Here is a 23,106-nt window from a genome sequence, read left to right on the forward strand (position 1 = left end):
ACTGATGAACTCAGTGACAAGAACAAGGATGCAGATACAGAGAATGGACTGGAGAACTCGAGGTATGGGAGGGGGCGGGGGGTGAAGGGGAAGCTGAGACGAAGCGAGAGAGTAGCACAGACATATATATACTACCAAATGTAAAATAGTCAGTGGGAAGTTATTGCATAACAAAGGGAGTCCAACTCGAGGATGGAAGATGCCTTAGAGGACTGGGGCAGGGAGGGTGGGGGGGACTCGAGGGGGGGCAGTCAAGGAAGGGAGGGAATACGGGGATATGTGTATAAAAACAGATGATTGAACCTGGTGTACCCCCAAAAAAATACAAAAATAAAAAAAGATGTGGCACATATATACAATGGAATATTACTCAGCCATAGAAAGGAATGAAATTGAGTTATTTGTAGTGAGGTGGATGGACCTAGAGTCTGTCATACAGAGTGAAGTAAGCCAGAAAGAGAAAACCAAATACCATATGCTAACTCATATAGATGGAATCTAAAAAAATGGTACTGATGAACCCAGCGACAGGGCAAGGATAAAAATGCAGATGTAGAGAATGGACTTGAGGACATGGGGAGGGCAGCAAAGGGAAAGCTGGGACGAAGTGAGAGAGTAGCATTGACATATATACACTACCAAATGTAAAATAGCTAGTGGGAAGCTGCTGCATAACACAGGGAGATCAACTCAGTGATGGGTGATGACTTAGAGGGCTGGGATAGGGAGGGTGGGAGGGAGTCGTAGGAGAGAGGGGATATGGGGATATATGTATAAATACAGCTGATTCACTTTGTTGTACAGCAGAAACTGGCACAAGAGTGTAAAGCAATTATATTCCAATAAAGAGCTTAAAAAAAAAAAAAAGAAATCATAATGACTTTTTGGTAAGTATAATTGTTCTTCTTTTCCCTGGTCTCACTTTTTAATTTCTAGTAATACATATTATTTCACCCTAAGTGTTTAATCTATAAATCATTGCAAAAATAATTTATATGAATAAATACAAATAAACTTTTTTTTTTTACCATATTCAATAGAAAAATACTGTAGAATTCCCCTCAAATAAACTTTAGGGAAAGATTTTACAAGTTATAATTAAATTTTAAAACAGATAACTGTGAGTTGTAAAACACCTTTAAGAAAGGTTGGTTACCCTGATCAGAGAGAGGATGACCTTGATCAAACTACTTAGCAGCATGTATGTCATTGCCATGTGTAAAATTAAAAGTATGAACTTACAGAAAATCATAAAACCCAAAGAATGTCAGATAGCCTCTGAGGCCCAAATAAATTCTAAGTTTGATTTTACCCTTCCTTTTACAGTTAAGTAAAGGGAGACAGGGAGATTTTTTTGATTCGCTTAAAGAGCTCAGAGCTTAGAGTAGACAGAAATCAGAATGGGACTACAAGTCACCAGGCCACCTGTGAGGGAATACCTCTACCCCTACTGCTTAGCACCAATAATCTATTCCTTTTCAAGCAGGGTAGTAGAAACAAATGAAGCAAAATGGAAGAAAATACTGGGGGAAATGAAAAAGGGAAGCAAATGGCACAACGAATTTAGCTATATAATCAAGTCAACAATCACTGGGTACCTAGTTTATATGAAATTTAGGTTTATTTTTTCTATTTAAGAAAAGAAATAACTCAGAGGAGAAAAAAGGAGGGAGCAGAGGACTTTGATGCATAAAGATTAATGCAAAGTTATATATGTTACCACTAAAGATTTAATAGTGATAAAAATCAGTTCTTTGCTGAGAATTACATTTTTACTAAAAGAACACCGTTTTGGAGCCATGGATTTGTTTTTTAAAAAAACATAGTATATTACATATTCACCGCTAAATTTGAGCTGCAATCATCTTTCAAGTTAAAAGGTTTCATTTACACTAATAAAACAACATCCTATTCAAATTCTATTGCATCTGAGCATTGATTATTTGTGAAACATTTGGGAGATTTTATCCAGCGTGTCCCTATATTATGAAGGAAATCCTCTTATAAGAGATGACTAGATAATGACTACATAACTTATAATTATATCAACTAAACTTAAAATGATACTTCCGAAGTACCTGAGAGTATTTTCAGAAGTTTTTCCCTGTGTTAAAGCATCTTCCCTTAAGTACAATAGTGTTTGCCTTTTTCATTTTTGTGTATTAGTGGTTTTAATGAGAAAATATGTGTGTACAAACTAATTATAAAAATTTCTCAAAGAAGCTCAAATTTAAATAGTTTATTAGTGAGGAACTTAATCAATCAACCTGGTAACATAATTTGCGCTCTGCAGCCATTAGCTCCCACAAAAGATTCATTTAAATTATCTATTTACATATTATCACCTCAAATATTTTATTAGAAAAGGTAAAAATGATTTAAAAAGAATACAGATCTTCTCATAAATAAAAATCTGAAGGCAAAGTAAAAATACTTTGAAGCTTTCAAACTTTAAGATAGTATTACATTAAAAAAAATACAACTCAAGAATTAGAGAATAGAAAAATCTTCTGGACAAAACCTGGTAAGATACCCTAAGGTCTCCTAACTTGGAAGCCTACTAAAGAAATATCCTATATGGAGGAAATTCAGGTAAAAAATGCAGGCGACAGAGGAATCCAGTAGTGAGAAGAGACAAAAGATGTGTAGTAGAGGATGGAAAAGGAAATTCTTAAAACTTAATTTAATTAACAAATATAACTAGTTAACACCAATAATTCAAAGGCATTTTAAAAATTCTTTAAGAGTATAAACATAGGTTAGAAGCTTATCTGTATATAACAGTGTCTATGTGATACTATTTTAACAAAATGGATGGATCAGTTGATCTCTCAAGTTAATTTTTATCATCACAGTTCTTAATTCTAAGTAGCTCAAAATCAATTATTGACAACACAGATATCTTTTTGCTTCTTCCTTCATGAAAGTGGACAGTTTGTTGTGACTCACTAAGTCACCAGTAAATCATACTCCCTTATCTAACATGTAAAGAAGCAACAAGTAAATGAAGCACCCCTTTGCTTTTAGCCAAAAGTATGCAGATGAGAAATACTGTCTCAACATTTTAAAAATGAAGGTTTATTCTCTACAGACTTGCTTTCTACTAGATATGCATGGGACAACTAGGCATTACTTTGGTATAGAAAGGACTACATCAAGTAAACAAAAGCTTGGACATGAAATGTACTTAGCTACTTTCTTTATCCTATATGTTACCTATGTGGCCAATAACATTCATGCCAGGAACCAAGGCGTGACTCCACACTGATTCAGCATAGCCAGTCTAGTCTTAAGGAATTGGTGCTGAGTTTCTACTGTTCTTCTCTCAATTATATGCATGCAAAAGCACATGAAAGAAAGAAACAACATTCTAGAAAATCAAGTTAGCTATACCCTCACTAGTGGCAAATTCTCACTAAACACAACTGAAAATATTGGCACCATGTATTTTGCAATGTCAATACTATTTTATTCAGAGCTCTTAATATGAATGCATCATGTAGCAGCTGTTTAGGTTTTATAATACTTAGCTTTATAAATATGACTGAGTCCTAAAAAGATTGCTTTAATGAATTTTTTTAGAAATGAATTATTTTGAGATGAATGAACCAAGCAATTATGTTGCAAAGAAACAAATCCTAGCAATTGCAGGCATCAAATTTTTCATGCAAAATACTTATTACATGAAAAGTACATGAAGAATGAAATGAAAACTGTTCTTATCCTGTCATAAATGATTCACTTGTACTTCTCAATAAAAGGTGTACTGTCAGAATATAAATTAAGGGCTATACATTAAACTATATATATTTTATTTATGCTTTTCAATTTTAGTTACTACAAGGTGCTCTCTATTGAAGCACACCAAATGATAACATAAAAGCTTGAAAGAGTTAATATAACTCCAAATCATGAAAAGCTTATTTCTTTTTAGTATAACGTGGTACCAACAGTGCAGTTGGTGCTTAATAAATATATGTTGCATGACTGAACAAGTTACTAAATAAATCTTTTACTTTCATCAGCTGCCATAACATTTATTCCCCATCAGGACTAATTTTAAGACAAGGCGGATGAAAATATTTCATTGTTTAAAAAAAAAAACAAAGGAATTTCGTAATGTTTGTGTCTTCCTTATTCTAGGAACAGAAACTTCAGAGTCAGAGGCTGTGTTGGCAAGAGAAAAAAATTACAGTTCTCTAGAAAAGGCAGAGAACTTCATTCAGTAAGATAACATTAATTTAATATCCTCTATGTGCTAAGCTCTAGGCAGAAAGCATATTGAGGACCGAAAAACCTAAGCAAAGAATTACAATGTGATATAAAGTGTAAGTTGACATTCTTTCCATCACTTCCCACTCTGCAGCAGCTAAATAAAAATTCTTATTATTCTCTGAACACCTCATACTCTTTCACAATTCTGTCTTTACACATATTTTTTCTGCCTAGATAATTTTTCTCCAACTTGTTTATCTGTCAAACAGCTACTCATCTTGCAAGTCCCAATGCAAATTCCACGTACACTTCCTGGATCCCTCAGTAGTGTTCATCATCTCCTTCTGCACTCCCCTGGGATTTTTAAAAAAATCTATATTATCTTTTAATGACTGTTGTCTTTATTGGACTGTATACATCTTAAGAGCACAGACTATACCTTTTAATCTTCGTATTCCCTGTGGTAGCACTGTATGAGCATGAATATGTAATTGTTAAAAGAAGAAATAAATACAGTAGATGTAGGAAAAAGTAGAAAAGTCAGTAGAAACATTACAGTTTTGAAGAGACAAAACATAGTTCCCCATTGCCAATAGTATAACTCCTGATACAATCAACCCAGCTTGCTGAAGAGGGATCTCTCCTGATTGTATAATGGCATGGAGAAGTAAAATCAGAATTCACTGCTCGGAAATTTTCTGTATATTCACTGGAAAACATCTGGTGCATAAACTGTAAGATACGTGCATTTTTAACTTGCTGAGGTATAGCTATTAGGAAGCAATGAAAAGGAAGTTTAATATTTGACCTCTTTGGGGAATAAACATAGGAAGAAAGAATTTAATGTTTTGATTTATTTTTTTCCCAAGAAAATGATGCAACACTACAGCACTTAAACCCGGAACTGCATGGTAGTGGTCTATATCTCTGATACCATCCTTTTAAGTAAGTCTAGGTCAGCAGAGCTTATCATAGGCCAAACTCCAAAGCCTATAGGTCTAGACTATTTGCAGGTGGTACTATAATCACCAATCTTATTTCCCTTTTCAAAATGGCAGAGTGGAGCTCAGCATGTGAGGTTTATCTATGAGAAGCCCTGCTTATGACACATACACTCTAGGCTTCAAGCTGTGACACACTCAACTTTACTATTATAGAAGATGTGGCAAATAGGGGACTGCTAGGTCAGATTCCCATCTCCAAGCCACTTATATTGTACCTTCATGGCCATTCTGACTCAGATTTGGAGACCAGTATGCAAAAATACTATGGACTCTTACCTTACCCTGAGTACTAGCTTTTATTTCAGGCATGATTTCTGTGATCTGATTCAGATTAGGGAGAGTGTAAGTGCGTGTTCTGGTCTGAATTAATTTCTCTTAACTCAGGAGTAAGGAAACAAGAAGATCCCCAAATTATCATGTGAAAAATGTCAAGTCTCTTTCATCACCACTTTCAAAAAATATTTATTCAGCATCTACTATTGCCAGGCATTTGTGCTAAACACTAGGTGTTCAATAATCAATGTCATTTTCCCCACATAGCTTGTAGTCTAGCAGAAGAAACAGACATTAAACTAATAAAAACACATATAAGTATATAATTACAAAATGAGATGACAGTTAAGAAAGAGAGGAACAGGGGCGGTGGGGGGGGTGGGGTGGCGCAATTTCAGACCAGGCCAGGGTGAGGGAGTGATCAGGGGATGTCTTTGAGGAAAGGACAATTTAAGATTAAGACTGAAATGTGTTAAGTGGGAGATACTATTCAACCAATCTGATTTCAGATTCTTTAAAAACTATTTTCAGTCAGTTCTTTTTCCCTTGCTTATTCTATTGGCTTTTAGTGAAATTTGATGACATTATTGGTGTTCCTTAATGAAAATAACAGTTCCGATTGCTTTTGTGACAACTCTTTCATAGTTGTCTTCATGCTTAAGACTTATGGAGGAGACTCCATAAGTCTCCTCTGCAGGCTTCCCTTCTTCCTTCCCAACTGGAGTGTCAAGTTGAGTTCTTTGTTCTTTATATTCTACAGGCCCTCTCTGGGTGATTTCTCTATCTATGGATTCAATCCCTATAAACTTGAGGCTCTCAAATCTCTATCTTCAGCCACTTCTCAGCTCCAAATTCATAAATTCAATTGTCTGATGAGTCTTTCTGGATAACCCAGAGATGCCTCAAGTTCAACAAATCCAAAACTCAGTTTATATCGCCACCTAAATCTATTCTTGCTGCTATTGCCTATCTTCATTATTGCAAAATCTTCTACTCTATCTCTGCAGCTAAAATGATGGAATCTTTCTCAACTTCCTTTATCTCACTCACCCCTCCTAGTCACCAGATCGTCTCTATTCCTGTTGCACATCCTTAGTTTGAGCCCTACTCATAGCTTAAGTAGATTATTTTAAACATTTCCTAATTGTTCCCCTGTTTTCAGTCTATGTCCAGTCCATTCCACCCTTTTCACTACCATCAGTTTCCTTTTTAAAGTAAGTATTTGATCATTCTCGCATGGTGCTCCAGTGCCCAGACTAAGAAGCACAAATCTCTTATTAGCATATTAAGGTACTTTACAGTCTGGCCCTATTCTATCTTTTAAAACCTATTTTTTAAAGCTCTTTATTGGAATATAATTGCTTTACACTTTTGTACCAGCTTTTGAGGTACATCAAAGTCAATCAGCTGTATTTATACATATATCTCCATATCCCCTCCCTCCTGTGACTCCCTCCCACCCTCCCTGTCCTGGCCCTCTAAGGCAACACCCATCATCGAGTTGATCTCCCCTTGTTATACAGCAACTTCCCACTAGCTATCTATTTTACAGTTGCTAGTGTATATATGTCTATGCTACTCTCTCACTTCGTCCCAGCTTCCGCTTCACCTCCCGCCCCTCCAACCCCGTGTCCTCCAGTCCATTCTCTGCATCTGCATATGATCCAGTAATCCTACTCCTGGGCATATACCCAGAGAAAACCATAATCCAAAAAGAAACATGTACCACAATGTTCACTGAAGCACTATTTACAATAGCCAGGACATGGAAGCAACCTAAATGCCCATCTACTGAGGAATGGATAAAGAAGATGTGGCACATATATAGAATGGAATATTACTCAGGCATAAAAAGGAATGAAATGGAGCTATACGTAATGAGGTGGATAGACCTAGAGTCTGTTATACAGAGTGAAGTCAGCCAGAAAGAGAAAAACAAATACTGTATGCTAACACATATATATGGAATCTTAAAAAAAAAAATGGTACTGATGAACCCAGTGACAGGGCAAGATTAAAACCTAATTTTATGCCACTGTTTCCCACATATTTTTGGTGGGAAAATAACTTACCATTTTTCATACACACCAGGCATGCTCCTTATTCTATGTGCCTGTGTATGTGCTGTTTTATCTAGCTGGAAATTCCTTCCCTCTGTTCCTCCACCTCTTAAAACACATGCTTGTCCTTCTCTAGGCTGTTAAAGATCACCTCTTTTGCAATATGAACACATTTATCTTAGTCAAAACTTCTGTGCCCCTAATACTTAGCTCATACTTCTATTTTAGTAATTATACTATAATATTGTGATTATTTGTATGTCACTCTCCCCCCACTAGGTTTTTCAAGATGGCAGGAATTAGATCTTACATCTGACACACACAGTGCTGAGTGTATTGATTCTTGAATTATGTTTAATTATCTACACATTTATTATTTATCACCATCATCTTAATAATAGTGACTACTTACTGAATGCCTACTGTGTGCCAGGAACTATTCAAACATTATCTCCTTTGCTTTTCACACCACCACCAAGAGGTAGTTGATATTATCTCTATTTGAAATAAAAGATCTAAGAACTATGGTGAAATAACTTGCCCACAAATGTCAGGAACTGACTGAGTCAAAGTTCAATCCCATGTTATTATATTACAAGACTCATGTTCTTTCTCACTGTAGCTCCAGTCCCAATCATGTTAGTGTTATTTTACCTAACATGGGGAAAAAAGTCTATGTTCCTCTCAGAATATCTAATGTACTATCAAAATCTTGCAGGATTATTTTGACATTGATTTCTATTGTCAGACTAGGCACTGCTCTTTTAATCCACAAAAGTAGATATATAATGTACAATATTCAATTTTCATTGGTATGTACAAAGAACACAAATAATTTAATTATTTTAAGGATGGTTTTTCTAAAACAGGATTACGTAATATTTGGGATACTAAAACAAAACTTTTAAAAGGAAATGAACTTTGTAACTGATTGTATGCAATCGTACATCCCAAATGCTGCTGTGAAAACTCCCCTGGTGAGCTCTAACTTAGTTTTTCAAGTAGCTAAATAAAATGTCACCAGTTGAGTTAATAAGCCTCTTTAATTTGTAATTTGGCACTGCATAATACGTCAAATTCAATGAAGGAGGAAAATATTACCACATCTAATTGGCTGATAATTAGGGGATTTTTTTTTCTGCTTGCATTATTTTTTAAAAGAGAAGGAAAAGCAACAAAAATTTTTTTAAGGAAAAAAACTTTTAAAGGAAAGAAAACAGGAAAAAAGAAAAAGCAAAGTTTCCCTTCCCACCAGTTTTATGATGTCCTTACCAGTGCACACAGAAGGTCAACTGCTTCCAAGATCAGTTCCTGATGGCCGATGCGGCTGACCCCCAGATCCTCTAGCTCCTGATGTGTAATGCGCAGCAGCTGGTCCCCACTGATCTTCTCCCTCTCAAAGTTCTTAATATACTGCTGCAAACAGTCATCAAGACCTGCAAAAGAAAAATATGGAAGACCAGAATGAAAAAAAACAGTTGAGTCAAACAAATTTTTAAAAATAATAAAACAAGCATTAACTCCTACCAAGTCACAAGTTAAGCCCATTTCAGCTCTTGACTAGTTCAATCATTCCCCTTTTCTCAACCTATATGTGGGCTTCACTGGGGGAAAAAAATCACTTCCTCGTATCCCCAACTGTTAGGTTCCTATTTGAATTTTCCTCAGCAATTACTGGAAATCTTTACCTCTCTTCTCAGCAGTTCTCTTTGTTGCCTGTTTCACAAAATGTGCTAATGGGCACGTTCCCCTACTTCCAAATTTATCTGCATCCCACTCCTCCTTTCTTCTTTAACCGCATTGCAGAGGGAGAGGTATCCTTCTTTCTATGCAAGTCTAATCAATCTTCCTCCACTCTGGAATCTTCTGCCACCTTAACACTACTTCAACAATTAAAAAATTAAATGCTCTTTTTCAACCATTTCTTTTTTACTGACACGTTCTAGCTCTGCCAGCTTAAAAAACAAAACAAAACAAAAACCTTTCCTTGATTTCCTTGATCCTGTGTTTGCCACTAGCCTATTATTTCGTTCAGAGCCAAACCCCTTACACCTTTATTTCCTCACCTATAATGCACTCCTTAATCCACCATCACTTGGAATTTACCCAGATCCAAAAGTGGAAATCCACAGTGGATACGTTTTTCAAGATTACTCAGGACACTTCATAAGTGATTGGCCAGGCTATAGATTGGGTGGCTTCAATCACCTATGAAATGACCTGATATAAATGATGAACTGGACTAACAAGATTAGTTCTCTCCAGATTTTTAAGTAAGGAATACCAAGAAAATGAGGCAATCACAAAATCTAAAAGGTCTTGATTATATGTCAAGGAGGGAGATGAAATGCCATAATGGGCTACAACCCAGCTGAAATTATGGCATAGCAGAAATTATAAGCAAGTAGAGAAAGCAGAGAGGAGGTTACAATTGTGCAAAGGGAAGCAAAGTCTCATAAGAGAAATTATGTAGCCATTGAGAGAAGAAAAGAGACACTCCTAAAAGCTGCCTGGTTCCTGATAGGATAGTCTAGTAGCAGGCCACACATGTTCTTATAGTATTTTCAAACTTTCCTAAAGTAACTTGAGTTACCCTGCAGTCTCTCTATACTATCTTCTCTTTCTTTCACCTTCCATTGGTATGTGTACACTGCTCTTTCCTGGTTCTCTTTCTCCATTTGTTCTTAGTCCCCTTTCAGGATGCTTTCTCCAACTGTCCTAAAATATTGTTGCTCTCCACTCCAGGGACCCTTTCCTGGCCCCCTTACCTCTCACTCTTTACATTCTAAGTGAACAATCTCATCCATGCCCATGTCTTCAACTGCCATCTAAAACCTTGGACTTCCATTTCAGATCTCCCTCATGAATGCCAGAGCTACGTATCTACACATCATAACATGTCCACAACATAACTCATTTTCCCCTCCAGAGGAGTCTCTCTGCTGCATTCACTGTCTCAATGAACGGCACCATCTATCCCAGGATAAAAACTAAATCCGTGGGAGCCATCTTAGATTTTAACCATCTTCCTTATATCCCTGCATCCAACCAATCTCCATGTCTGAACAACTGGTTCTCCAAAACATCATATATATATATATATATTTATGTCTTTTCCTCTTGTTCTCCACTGCCATCTTCCTAAATGAGGCCACAAATATCTCTCATCTGGTCTAATTTTACAGTTTTCCTGCTGCTAGTCATTATCCCTTCCATCTTCTGCAACATAAAAATTCTGATGTCATTCTCTATTGCAAAAATGTTCAATGGGGGGACTCGAGGGAGGGTGGGGGGGAGTTGAGGGAGGGAATATGGGGATATGTGTATAAAAACAGATGATTGAACTTGGTGTACCCCCCAAAAATAATAAATAAATAAATAAAATTAAAAAAAATGTTCAATGTTTCCTCATATTTATGACAGAACAAAATCTGAACTCCTTTATATAGTGTTCAAAGCCCTCCCTAACTTGGAACTTGCCTTCCTATACAGACTCATTTCAGACACCCTCCACACTTACCCATCTACCACTATATATACCTCCACTACAACAATGACCACATTAGAATTCTTTGTTCCCATCTCTGTGTGCCCAATAAACAGACTGGAAATTCCTTGGAGTTGGGCACTGTGTCTTCTGAATTCGGAGAACCCAGGGCTTAGCACTGTGACTGACACAGAGTCATGCTTAATAGGTGTAAACTGAATACATTAATAGACATTTAATTTTATGCTATATAATCTGGTCAGAGCAAAAGGGAAACATTTCTTTTTTTTTTGATTTTATTGGAGTACAGTTAATTTACAATGTTGTGCTAGTTTCAGAAAAAAAAGGAACATTTTAAATAAGAGCTAAATCTAAAATTAGAGGGGGAAAAGAACATTAGGTACATGGTATTTTGAGGCACTCATGTCTTGACACACTGCAGAATAATATGAGATAGGGTATTATTATTTTGAGTTGATTTTTCTTACAATTCCTCTATGTAAAGGAATGATATAGGGTTTCCTAGAGCACCAAAGACAGCATCATTATTAAAGGTACAGACTAAGTCACATTCTAAGTGGCAGGGTAGAATTAAGGAAGAGAGGCTTATCCTGTATCACATTAATTGCTGCCTAATTTAATTATCAAGATATATGAGCCCATAATATAGGAAGTATCTTGGCTCCTCTATTTAAAATGTAAAATATATGGTAAATATACAGCTAGGGTATTACAACAGAATCACAATAATTTAACTTTATGTCAATATATGTATTTATGAACCATATGAACCACATATATTTTTTTCTCAACTGAATTATAAGTAATCAATGACCTTGTAATATTTTAGAGTTGTTGTTTTGACTGAAAGATCAAAAGCAACACCTCACATCTGTGTATGGAGAAAATATGGTCCAGAAAGAGATACCTACAAAATCCACAAAAATGAATACATTATAAAATTGGGCTAATGGTTTGAACATCATGATTCTAGGATCTATTCAGCATATATGTGATCATTTATACTCTGCTCACTCATACACTGTTTTATTTAAAGTAGAACTATCCCATGCTTGAGAATGAGAAGTTCTTTAGTGATTATGTGATTAGTCTTCAAGACTGTAACATTTATTTAGATAAAATGAGAACAAATATATACCAGATTTTAAAAATGTTATTATCCATCCCATTTTCCTAAGATTTTAAGCTTTAATGTTGCATGAATTCTTTCCTTAGTTTCCACCAAATTTTACCCTTTCTCGTTGATGTTCTAAATAAGTATAAGTAAAATGTATAACATCCACGTACAAATTCCTACCTACTGTTCTCAAGAAAACATACAGAAAATGTGTTGACCCATACTGTAAACCAAACAAATTTACCTTGAAGAAAATCATGCACTTTTGTCAACTGACATATTAAACTATACAACTAAAACAATCAAAAGGAAGGCTTGAAATCATTACTCTGACATGTCTCTGACTTTCTCAGTAAATTATACTGCTTTCTGCCACCTGCAGGGAAAGGAATGAACATAATCAAAGCTCTAGAAAGAGGTTCCAAAAATAATGAAACATTTAACAAAATGATGACATCTGAGAGATATCCTAAGGATGTATAAATTTTCAGTAAATCAACGATATTACAGAAGATGGAATAAAATAAATAAATAAATCCACTATAATGTGGAAGTAGAATATACAAATTATTATATTTAATATTCAAATCTTAAAAGCTCACTTAAAATTGATGTTACAGGATGACTCTATCCCTATTCCAGAAAATTTTATTTTCTACATCATTTTATACACAAACAGAACTTATCTAAAAACAGAACACTGATGTTAATAGCAAAAAAAAAATAGTAAATTCATTAGTTATACTTCTATTGCCACTCACTATACACTGTGAAGAACAGAGATTGACATATGAAGGTCTGTGAGAACCTATGTCCCACTTCTGCAAAATAAGGTTAGGAAGTTACTAAAACAAACATGCGTCAGTCCAATATCCTTTCGCTGACTCTAATACATGAATGATAATTCTAAGCAGAAGATCTTATTTTAATTTAGTTTTTGGCCACCTTGTTTCACTGACACTGCTTTTTTGCTAAGATCGACAATGACAGTAACACCTGATTCAGCGGCCCCATTTCCAATCTCGTTCTTCCTATAAGCAACTTATTTCTTTACTTCTACCACCATTTTTCCAGTCTCAGAGCCATCTATGATGACCTCACAATTTAATCCCTTATCTTGTCAGTTAGTGAGAAACATAATTTATCCATTCAAAACAGCTCTTGCTCTGTCCTTCCATTTCTGATGGCACTGTCACCAGCTAACTCATGCTGTACAGCCTGCCCTGATTTTCAGTTGCTCCCCCGGCATCAGTCTGTCCAGTCTACTGTAGTCAGATCTCTAAAAACACTCTTCAGTCAAGCCATTTCCTGAGTGAAAAACTTCAAGAACTCCTCCTGCTAAAAGGTTAAAATTCAAAGATCTTTTAAAAATATTTTAACTTTTAAAACTTTTTTTTTGGCACTGGATGTTATTTTGTTAATTGCAGCTTCTACCCTAGACAATACAAGCATTTTCTATAATATAAACAGCCAGAAAGCTCATATAACCATGCTTTTCTTCTATACATAGGATAGTATAAAATGATAAATGATCTAGCAAAAGATAATTCACATTTAAGATCTTGTGGTATACCCTAAATCATCTAAAAAGGATGAAATTATATTCAGTAGCATTTTGTCACTAAGTGAATTTTACTATATTCTAATTACTGGAAAACTGATCAAACTACATCAATACATAGGCTATTTAACAGATACCTAGAATATCTAATAAACCAAATTCCTGGAGTATTCCAGAAACACGGGATTTTGCTCTAGAACCCATGCAGTTAAAATTTGTTTTAAAAATTCCCATATAGTTCTGGGATAATATAGCCATGTAAACTCTTGATTTAATTCAGAAATAAGCTGGCCATCACTCTTACTTAGTAAGTAAAACTGTATTTACTCTTTGCTCTGCTTTTTACTATATTCAAATTTATCTTTTGTTCAACCAAAAAAATTAGAAAAATTTTTCTTCAAAAGCATTTATGCCACTAGATAATTCTAAATTCCCACAAAAATTAGGCAATATCTCCTTTAACAAATGGAAAATAATGTGAACAAGAATAACAAACTGTGGAGCATCCATACCATGGAATACTACTCAGCAATTAAAAAGGAACTATTTAAAGCAAATCCCGCTTCCGTAGACCCCCCCCCAAATCAACCAACCAAAGCTCAAATCCTATAATAGTTTCTTTCTAACCCCTTTTCTGAGATACTCCATAGTTCCCCTGTGGCCTGTGTTCTCCTTGGCTGCAACAAGTAATAAACCCAACTTGGTCAATTACAGGTATGTTCCTGGAGGTCTTTGGCTAGAAGGCATTGCCAGTAGCAAGTTCAATTTTCTTTGGTGGAATTTTTCAGGTCTAAAATTTGTCAACAGCAGTCCTCCATAAATGTTTAATAAGGAACAAATTTCACATGAACTGACTATTTTAGTTAGATTATTTCAACCAGATCTGATTTTTCCCAGCTTTTGCAATTTTCAATGATATCCTCAAGATATGCATCATCTTAGTTTTTTTTTATAAATGATTGCAGCAGGTGCATTTTTTTCCTTTAAGAACTTTTATTGAGACACAATTGACATACAATAAACTGCACATATTTAAAGCGTAAAAAAATAAAATAAAATAAAAAGGAACTATTGACATACACAATAATTTGGAGGGCGCTCAAGAGTACTATGTTGAGTGAAAATGACCAATCTGAAAGAGGTTACTGAATGATCCAATTTATATTATATAGTGAAAAAGACAAAACTATTGCATTAGAAAACAGATCAGTAGTTGCCAGGGATTGGGAATATGATGAGGTTGTAACTATAAAGCAGCAAGGAGGGAGCTTTTGGGGGTGATGAAACTGTTTTGTGCCCCAATTGTGGTGTTGGTAGTGTTAATCTATACACGTATTAAAACTCACACAACTGTAATGCCCCAAAAGTCAATTTTACTCTGTTCATTTAAAAAAATAAAAATTAAAAAAAATTATAAACGAACTACAGGCTATATAACATTTGGAACAGACTATTAAACTAAAATATTAGTCGAAAAAATTTTCCTTCTGATATCATTTTATCATAGTGTCTGATAGAAAAGACCCAGACCAGGGAATAATGTTTCCAGCATTCCATTCAGCAACTATTTAAGTACCTAGTACTAACTTTGGGGCAGTATGCATTCATGCATTTAACTGCCTTTGAAAAGACTCCTTCAGCCTGTTAATTGGCAGAGCTGAGAGACTATAAACAGAATTCTCTCTAAGAAACTGTATATGATGTAGGGTGTGCAGACTGATGCAGCAGAAAATCAATCAGTGCCTGTGGTCTCTAGAAGACTTCTTAGATGGCCAAGCCCCACTATAGTTACTGATCATCACCATTTCTACTCTTCTCCTCAGACCTAATTTTTTTCTCTAAAAACTTAATGCTGTCTTTAAGACAGAGACTAAAAAAAAAAATCTAGACTGGGTGACTGGGTGGTAATATGTCAATTGTTCCATTTTGCAAAACAATTCAGCCTTCTTACAATCTGTTTCTGGTTCTTCATTTTAAACCAGAGCAGGTTTTAATGCCAGGCAACTTTAAAAGGAATTTCAGAGAAGTATCTGCTTCAAAACTTCCCTCTCCTAGAAAAAGACCAAAAGAAAGCAAAAGTAAGAAAGAAAACTTCATCTGAAGTGAAACTAGGAGACAGTGCCAAACAAAAGAGTTAATGTTAATTTAATGTTAAAAAATAAAAACTAGGTACTAGAAGAAAATTGGGTTCTGTATCAAACCAAAGCCAGAAACAGTAAAGAATATGACATACAAAAATTGTTTTTGTTACAATATATCAAACCAGAACATTCACAAAAGAAGTATTTAAAATATATCCAGTGATATATTACATCAAGGCCAACTAAAGAGGTAAAAGAAAGCCACAGATGTTATCAAGTTACTTAAAACTGCTCAATTTTAAAATACTGATTTATGGTAATCTGAGATAACAAACTTAAAATGCACATTACACAAAACAATGTTTGAATGGTTTCACAATTTTGTAATTTTTAAAGTTTTTGATGCAGAACATAGTAAATCAGGTGGACAAGCAGTGTTTCTCAAAGTGATTTTCAGGACAGCTTACAAATAAACTTTTAAATGCTCTTAAGTAACGATGAAATAAACTCTTAAGTATTATACAATTATTCGGCACTTCCATATTTTAATTTTTAAAACAAAGTCTAAACTGATTTTAAAGACATATTCAATAAACAAAGACTGCCTGCTATTGTCATGGAGCTTAAAGCTATTACATACTTAAGAATTCATATACAATATTTTTCAAGGATCACACTTTCCCCCCCAAATTAATCGTCAGTTTCAGAGACAGTTTTAGCTAAAATTAAAACTGTTTTTCTCTTTTCAAGTCTTCGTAGTCCATTCTAAAAATATTTTATTAACAGAAAAACACCCTTTAATATGAATCACAGGGAGACCCAGCATAAGAAATTAGTTGCAAACTTAGGGATTAGTGACATCTTTCATTTTATAACCTTCTAGGTAAACATTTGTTGTTTGTTTATTTAAGGAAGCTTAAGGATATCTAAGCCTTTCATCTTTTATTCTGGCATTCAAGGACCTCCAAATTCAGGCCCCAACCTATCTTTCTAACATTATCTCTCATACATTCATATATATTACACTGAAGCTAACTTGAACAACTCAACCGCTTCCTTACTGTGATCCCAGTTACCTAGAATATCCTCTTCTACATATTTAGTTGCTGAAATCCTGTCAGGTCTTGATCATTGAATCAGATGTATCCCTCTTCTCTTAATATCTTGGGATTTTACACTTATGGTACTTATTAGCCATGCTGTTTTTTATAATCTCCTTATTAGTGTCTTATTCTCCCGACAGATTATAGAGCCCTGAAGGGTAGCATCATTGATTCCTCCATACAACACTGAACACAGTGGGCATCCGATACATAGTCAGTCACTCCTTCATTTAATCAATATTTACTGAGGTGATTACTATGTGCCAGGCACTGGGAATCAATGCCAAAAACTGGCGTGGCTGTTGACTTTGTGAAGTTTATAGTATAATACTGAAGACAACCATTAATCATTTAATTGCCAAAATAGATGCATAAATACAAACTGTGAAAACTATTATGAGGGAAAAAATACACCATACTGTGAAAAACAAAAATGGAGACTTACCCTAGGCTGAGGTGGAAGTCAGGAATGGCTTCCTTGAGGAATCAATGACTGTACTATCATCTATAAGCTTAAAAACTGTTAACTGGGCAAAGGGGAGGAAGAGAGGGGAAAAGAAAGAACATATGCAAAGACTGTGCTACAAAAGGAACACTGTACATTCAAAAAACTGGAAGAGGTTTGTGTGGCTGCAATTCAGAGATGAGGAAGAGAATGGAGCAGCATAGAGTTCAAGACATGGGTCAAAGCAAGATGATGCAGGGCCTTGTAGGCCATATTCAGAATCCTGACTATGACTCTAAGAGCAATGAGAAGGTACTGAAGGGTCTGAAATAGGTAGCATTAAAATGTTTTGTGTTTTGTGAACATCACTCCAGCTGTAGTATGATAAATGAATTGGAGGCAGCCAAAAGTGAGGTAAGTTGGGTCACATCTGAAGTGATCTAAGTATGAAATGCTAGTAATTTGTCCTAGGATGATGGCAAGAAAGGAAGAGACAGATTGGAAAGAAGATAAAATGTGCAGGACCTGGTGTTGGATTGGATGTGTGAGGTAGAGCAGACCATGAGAAATAAGATGATGCCTTCATTTCTGGATTACAGAAATGGGTAAATGGTGATATTATTCATAGACAATGGAAACACCAAAGGAGAAGCCATTTAGAGTAGCTGGCTCTCTTCTGGACGTGTTGGTATTATAGTTCCTTTGAGACAGCCAGGCAGCAACGCGGAGTAGTCAGTCAGAAATAAAGGTCTGCTCTGGAGATATATATTTGAAAGTTATTGGTATACAGGCAGAAAACTGATTAACTAGGGAAAATGAATATGGTGAAAAGAAGATTTAGAACAAAACTAATGTAAAGGCTTGGTAGAGACAAACTACAAAGAAAACTGAGGAAATACAGCCAGAGAGGAATGAAAAAAAAAATGAGAAAAGGGTGGTATTATGAAGGTGAACGGAAAAAAAAAAATGTTTCAAGACTAGCAGTACAGGACTGTGGTAAAAGAAAACTCTGGGTCAGATGGCCAGAATTCAAAGCCCACTCTGAATCTGACAATAAGGAGATTATCAGTGACTTTAACCAGAATATCATAATAGTAAAAACAGAAGCCAGACAGAGCATGAAGTTGAGGGGTGAGAAAGTAGAGGCCTTGCATATAGAATATTTCTTTAGGAGAGTATATGGTATTGGTGAGGATGGAGAGTTGATAAGGAGGCTATCGTTATACCAATTTCAGTTGATAAGGGGCTATCGTTATACCAATTTCAGACAAGAAAGAACTAAAGAATATATGGTGAAAGGACCTAAAGGTGAATAATGTCACCACTTATCCATTCGCAAGATTAGGTAACTCCCTAAGTGTACACGGTAACTGACTGGCAAAGCAAGGATTAAAACCTAGTCTCAGAGGATTCTGAAGTCCAATCTGTTTTGACTACATTAGATCATTTCAAGATTGAAAAAAAACAGACCTCAACAATAATATATACGCTTACAAAAAGAAAGAGGTAAATGGAGCTAGACAGAAACATATGGTCATTAAAATGAAGAAAAGAAAGAAAAGGCTAATAAAATCATATTCTTTCAGAAGTACATGAAAAAATTATTTAAAACTACCAAGGAATGAATTCCATGTAAGTATACTCTGATGAATTGAACAGCATAGGGTACCTGGTTGGCATTGGATCTGAAGCTGCATTCTAATGAATGAAAGGAGAAACACTGCAAAGTTTTTAGATATCACTGAAACCAATATAATACATGCTGACGTGAGAACTCCCCTTCCTTATATTCTTCAATGTCATCCTTCAGTCACCCTCCTCCTACAAACAAGCAGTTCCTCTACAAAAATAGTATACAATTTCTTTTCACAAGGATTCCCAAGAAAACCAAATAAAATAGAAAAAGGAAGGTCAATTTTCTTCTGGGTCTGTTCTCATTTACTCTGTCCTAATTTGTTTTAGAAAATGCTAAGCTGGCAATAGTTTTCTCTTATTTCCAAATGGAAGAGTTGGTGCTGATTAACAGTAATAATGTCCATTCATTTTTTGTGCTGTGTGCCAAGCACTGTTTTAAGCACTTCACAAACATTTTCTCATTTAATCTGTAGGACAATCTTATGAATTACATATCATTATCTTGATTTTATAGATAAGAAAATTGAGATTTAGAGATCATGTCCTGGATCCCACAGCTTAATAAATAGTAAGGCAAACTATAAAACCAACTCCATTTGACACCAAATCACTACCTTTAAAGCCTATGATAAATTAGAAGGAATTGGGATTGTTCCCAAAGTGACCATCTGTACCATATCAGAAAGATATTATGCCAAAAATATTTTTCCATTTTCCACTTAAAACTTTAAAGACATTGTCTTAAAATCCATTTACTTGAGAAGAATCAAGATGGCAGAGTAGGAGGACGTGCGCTCACTCCCTCTTGCAAGAGCACCGGAATTACAACTAACTGCTGAACAACCATAGACAGAAAGACACTGGAACTCATCAAAAAAAAACACCCCACATCCAGAGACAAAGGAGAAGCCGCAATGAGACGGTAGGAGGGGTGCAATTGTGTTAAAATCAAATCCCATAAATGCTGGGTGGGTGACTCACAAGCTGGAGAACAGTTATACTGCAGAAGTCCTGAGGGTTCTGAGCCCCATATCAGGCTTCCTAACCCGGTGGTCCAGCAACGGGAGGAGGAATCCCCAGAGAATCAGACTTTGAAAGCCAGCGGGAGTTGATTGCAGGACCTCCACAGGACTGGGGGAAATGGAGACTCCACTCTTGGAGGGCACACAAAAAAGTGTGCTCACCAGGACCCAGGGGGAAGGAGCAGTGACCCCATAGGAGACTGAACCAGACCTACATGCTGGTGTTGGAGGGTTGCCTGCAGAGGTGGGGGGCAGCTGTGGCACACTGAGGAGACATGGGCACTGGCAGCAGGGGTTCTGAGAAGTGTGGGCCCTGCTGGAGTCCACCATTAGCTCCACCAAAGAGCCTGTAAGCTCCAGGGCTGGGTTGCCTCAGGCCAAATGACCACCAGGGTGGGAACACAGCCCCACCCATTGGCAGACAAGCAGATTAAAGTGTCACTGAGCTCCACCCACCAAATCAGATTAAAGTTTTACTGAGCTCCACCCACCCAGCCCTACCCACCATCAGTCCCTCCCATCAGGAAGCACCCATGAGCCTCCTAGACAGCTTCCTCCACAAGAGGGCAGACAGCAGAATCAAGCAGTATCAGCAGTATTTCATCTTGTGGAACTGAAAATCACAGCCACAGAAAGACAGAGAAAATGAAAAGGCAAAAGACTTTGTACCAGATGAAGGGACAAGATAAAATCCCAGAAAAACCACTAAATGAAGAGGAGATAGGCACCCTTCCAGAAAAAGAATTCAGAATAATGATGGTGAAGATGATCCAGGACTTTGAAAAAAGATTGGATGCAAAGATCGAAAAGTTGCAAGAAAAGTTTACCAACGACCTAGAAGAATTAAAGAACAAACAAACAGAGATATGCAACACAATAACTGAAATGAAAAATACACTGGAAGGAACCAATAGCAGATTAACTGAGGCAGAAGGACAAATAAGTGACCTGGAAGACAGAATGGTGATAATCACTGATGTGGAAAAGAATAAAGAAAAAAGAATGAAAAGAACTGAAGACAGCCTAAGAGACCGCTGGGACAACGTTAAACGCACCAACATTCGCATTATAGGGGTCCCAGAAGGAGAAGAGAGAGAGAAAGGACCTGAGAAAATACTGGAAGAAATTATAGTTCAAAACTTCCCTAACATGGGAAAGGAAATAGCTGCCCAAGTCCAGGAAGTGCAGAGAGTCCCAGGCAGGATAAACCCAAGGAGAAACACGCCAAGACATAGAGTAGTCAAACTGACAAAAATTAAAGACAGAGAAAAGTTATTAAAAGCAAGAAGGGAAAAATGACAAATAACATACAAGGGAACTCCCATCAGGTTAACAGCTGATGTCTCAGCAGAAACTCTACAAGCCAGAAGGGAGTGGCACGATATATTTAAAGTGATGACCGAGAAGAACCTACAACCAAGAATACTCTACCCAGCAAGGATCTCATTCAGATTCGAAGGAGAAATCAAAAGCTTTACAGACAAGCAACAGCTAAGAGAATTCAGCGCCACCAAACCAGCCCTACAACAAATGCTAAAGGATCTTCTCTAAGCGGGAAACATAAGAGAAGAAAAGGACCTACAAAAAGAAACCCAAAACAATTAAGAAAACGGTAATAGGAACATACATATCGATAATCACCTTGAATGTAAATGGACTGCATGCACCAACCAAAAGACACAGACTGGCTGAATGGATACAAAAACAAGACCCATATAGATGCTGTCTACAAGAGACCCACTTCAGACCTAGGGACACATACAGACTGAAAGTGAGGGGATGGAAAAAGATATTCCATGCAAATGGAAATCAAAAGAAAGCTGGAGTAGCGATACTCATATCAGATAAAATAGACTTTAAAATAAAAAATGTTACAAGAGGCAAGAAAGGACACTATATAAAGATTGAGGGATCCATCCAAGAAGAAGAGATAACAATTATAAATATCTATGCACCCAATATAGGAGTCCCTTAATACATAAGGCAAATGCTAACAACTATGAAAGAGGAATTCGACAGTAACACAATCATAGTGGGGGACTTTAACACCCCACTTACACCAATGGACAGATCATCCACACAGAAAATTAATAAGGAAACACAAGCTTTAAATGACACAATAAATCAGCTGGATTTAATAGATATCTACAGGACATTACATCCAAAAACAGCAGAATACACATTCTTCTCAAGTGCACCTGGGACATTCTCCAGGATAGGTCAAATTTTGGGTCATAAATCAAGCCTTGGTAAATTCAAGAAAATTGAAATTGTATCAAGCATCTATTCTGACCACAATGCTATGAGATTAGAAATCAATTACAGGAAAAAAACTGTAAAAAGCACAAGCACATGGAGGCTAAACAATACACTACTAAATAACCAACAGATCACTGAAGAAATCAAAGAGGAAATCAAAAAATACCTAGAGACAAATGACAATGAAAACACAACGATCCATTACCTATGGGATGCAGCAAAGGCAGTTCTAAGACGGAAGTTTATAGTGATACAATCCTACCTCAAGAAACAGGAAACATCCCAAATAAACAATCTAACCTTACACCTAAAGAAACTAGAGAAAGAAGAGCAAACAAAACCCAAAGTTAGTAGACGGAGAGAAATCATAAAGATCAGAGCAGAAATAAATGAAATAGAGACAAAGAAAACAATAGCAAAAATCAATAAAACTAAAAGCTGGTTCTTTGAGAAGATAAATAAAATCAATAAACTTCTAGCAAGACTCATCAAGAAAAAGAGGGAGAGGACACAAATCAATAAAATTAGAAATGAAACAGGATAAGTTACAACGGACACTGTGGAAATAAAAAGCACCATAAGAGATTACTACAAGCAACTATATGCCAATAAAATGGACAACCTGGATGAAATGGACAGATTCTTAGAAAAGTATAACCTTCCAAGACTGAATCAGGAAGACATAGAAAATATGAACAGACCAATCACAAGTAATGAAATTGAAACTGTGATTAAAACTCTTCCAACAAACAAAAGTCCAGGACCAGATGGCTTCACAGGTGAATTTTATCAAACATTTAGAGAAGAGCTAACACCCATCCTT

The 23,106-nt window shown here is 36.0% G+C and overlaps 1 protein-coding gene across 4 annotated transcripts in view; it reads right to left on the reverse strand.

The window, feature by feature from the left end:
- Positions 1-23,106, reverse strand: part of CNKSR2 (connector enhancer of kinase suppressor of Ras 2) — a 281,792-nt gene that overhangs the window by 215,193 nt on the left and 43,493 nt on the right. For all 4 annotated transcript variants that reach the window (XM_057719237.1, XM_057719236.1, XM_057719235.1 and 1 more), the window contains exon 2: positions 8,825-8,988. In XM_057719237.1, the coding sequence (XP_057575220.1) occupies positions 8,825-8,988 (164 nt within the window). The remainder of the gene's footprint in view (positions 1-8,824; positions 8,989-23,106) is intronic.

Source organism: Hippopotamus amphibius, chromosome X (genome assembly GCF_030028045.1).
Source record: "Hippopotamus amphibius kiboko isolate mHipAmp2 chromosome X, mHipAmp2.hap2, whole genome shotgun sequence".
NCBI classification, from domain to species: domain Eukaryota; kingdom Metazoa; phylum Chordata; class Mammalia; order Artiodactyla; family Hippopotamidae; genus Hippopotamus; species Hippopotamus amphibius.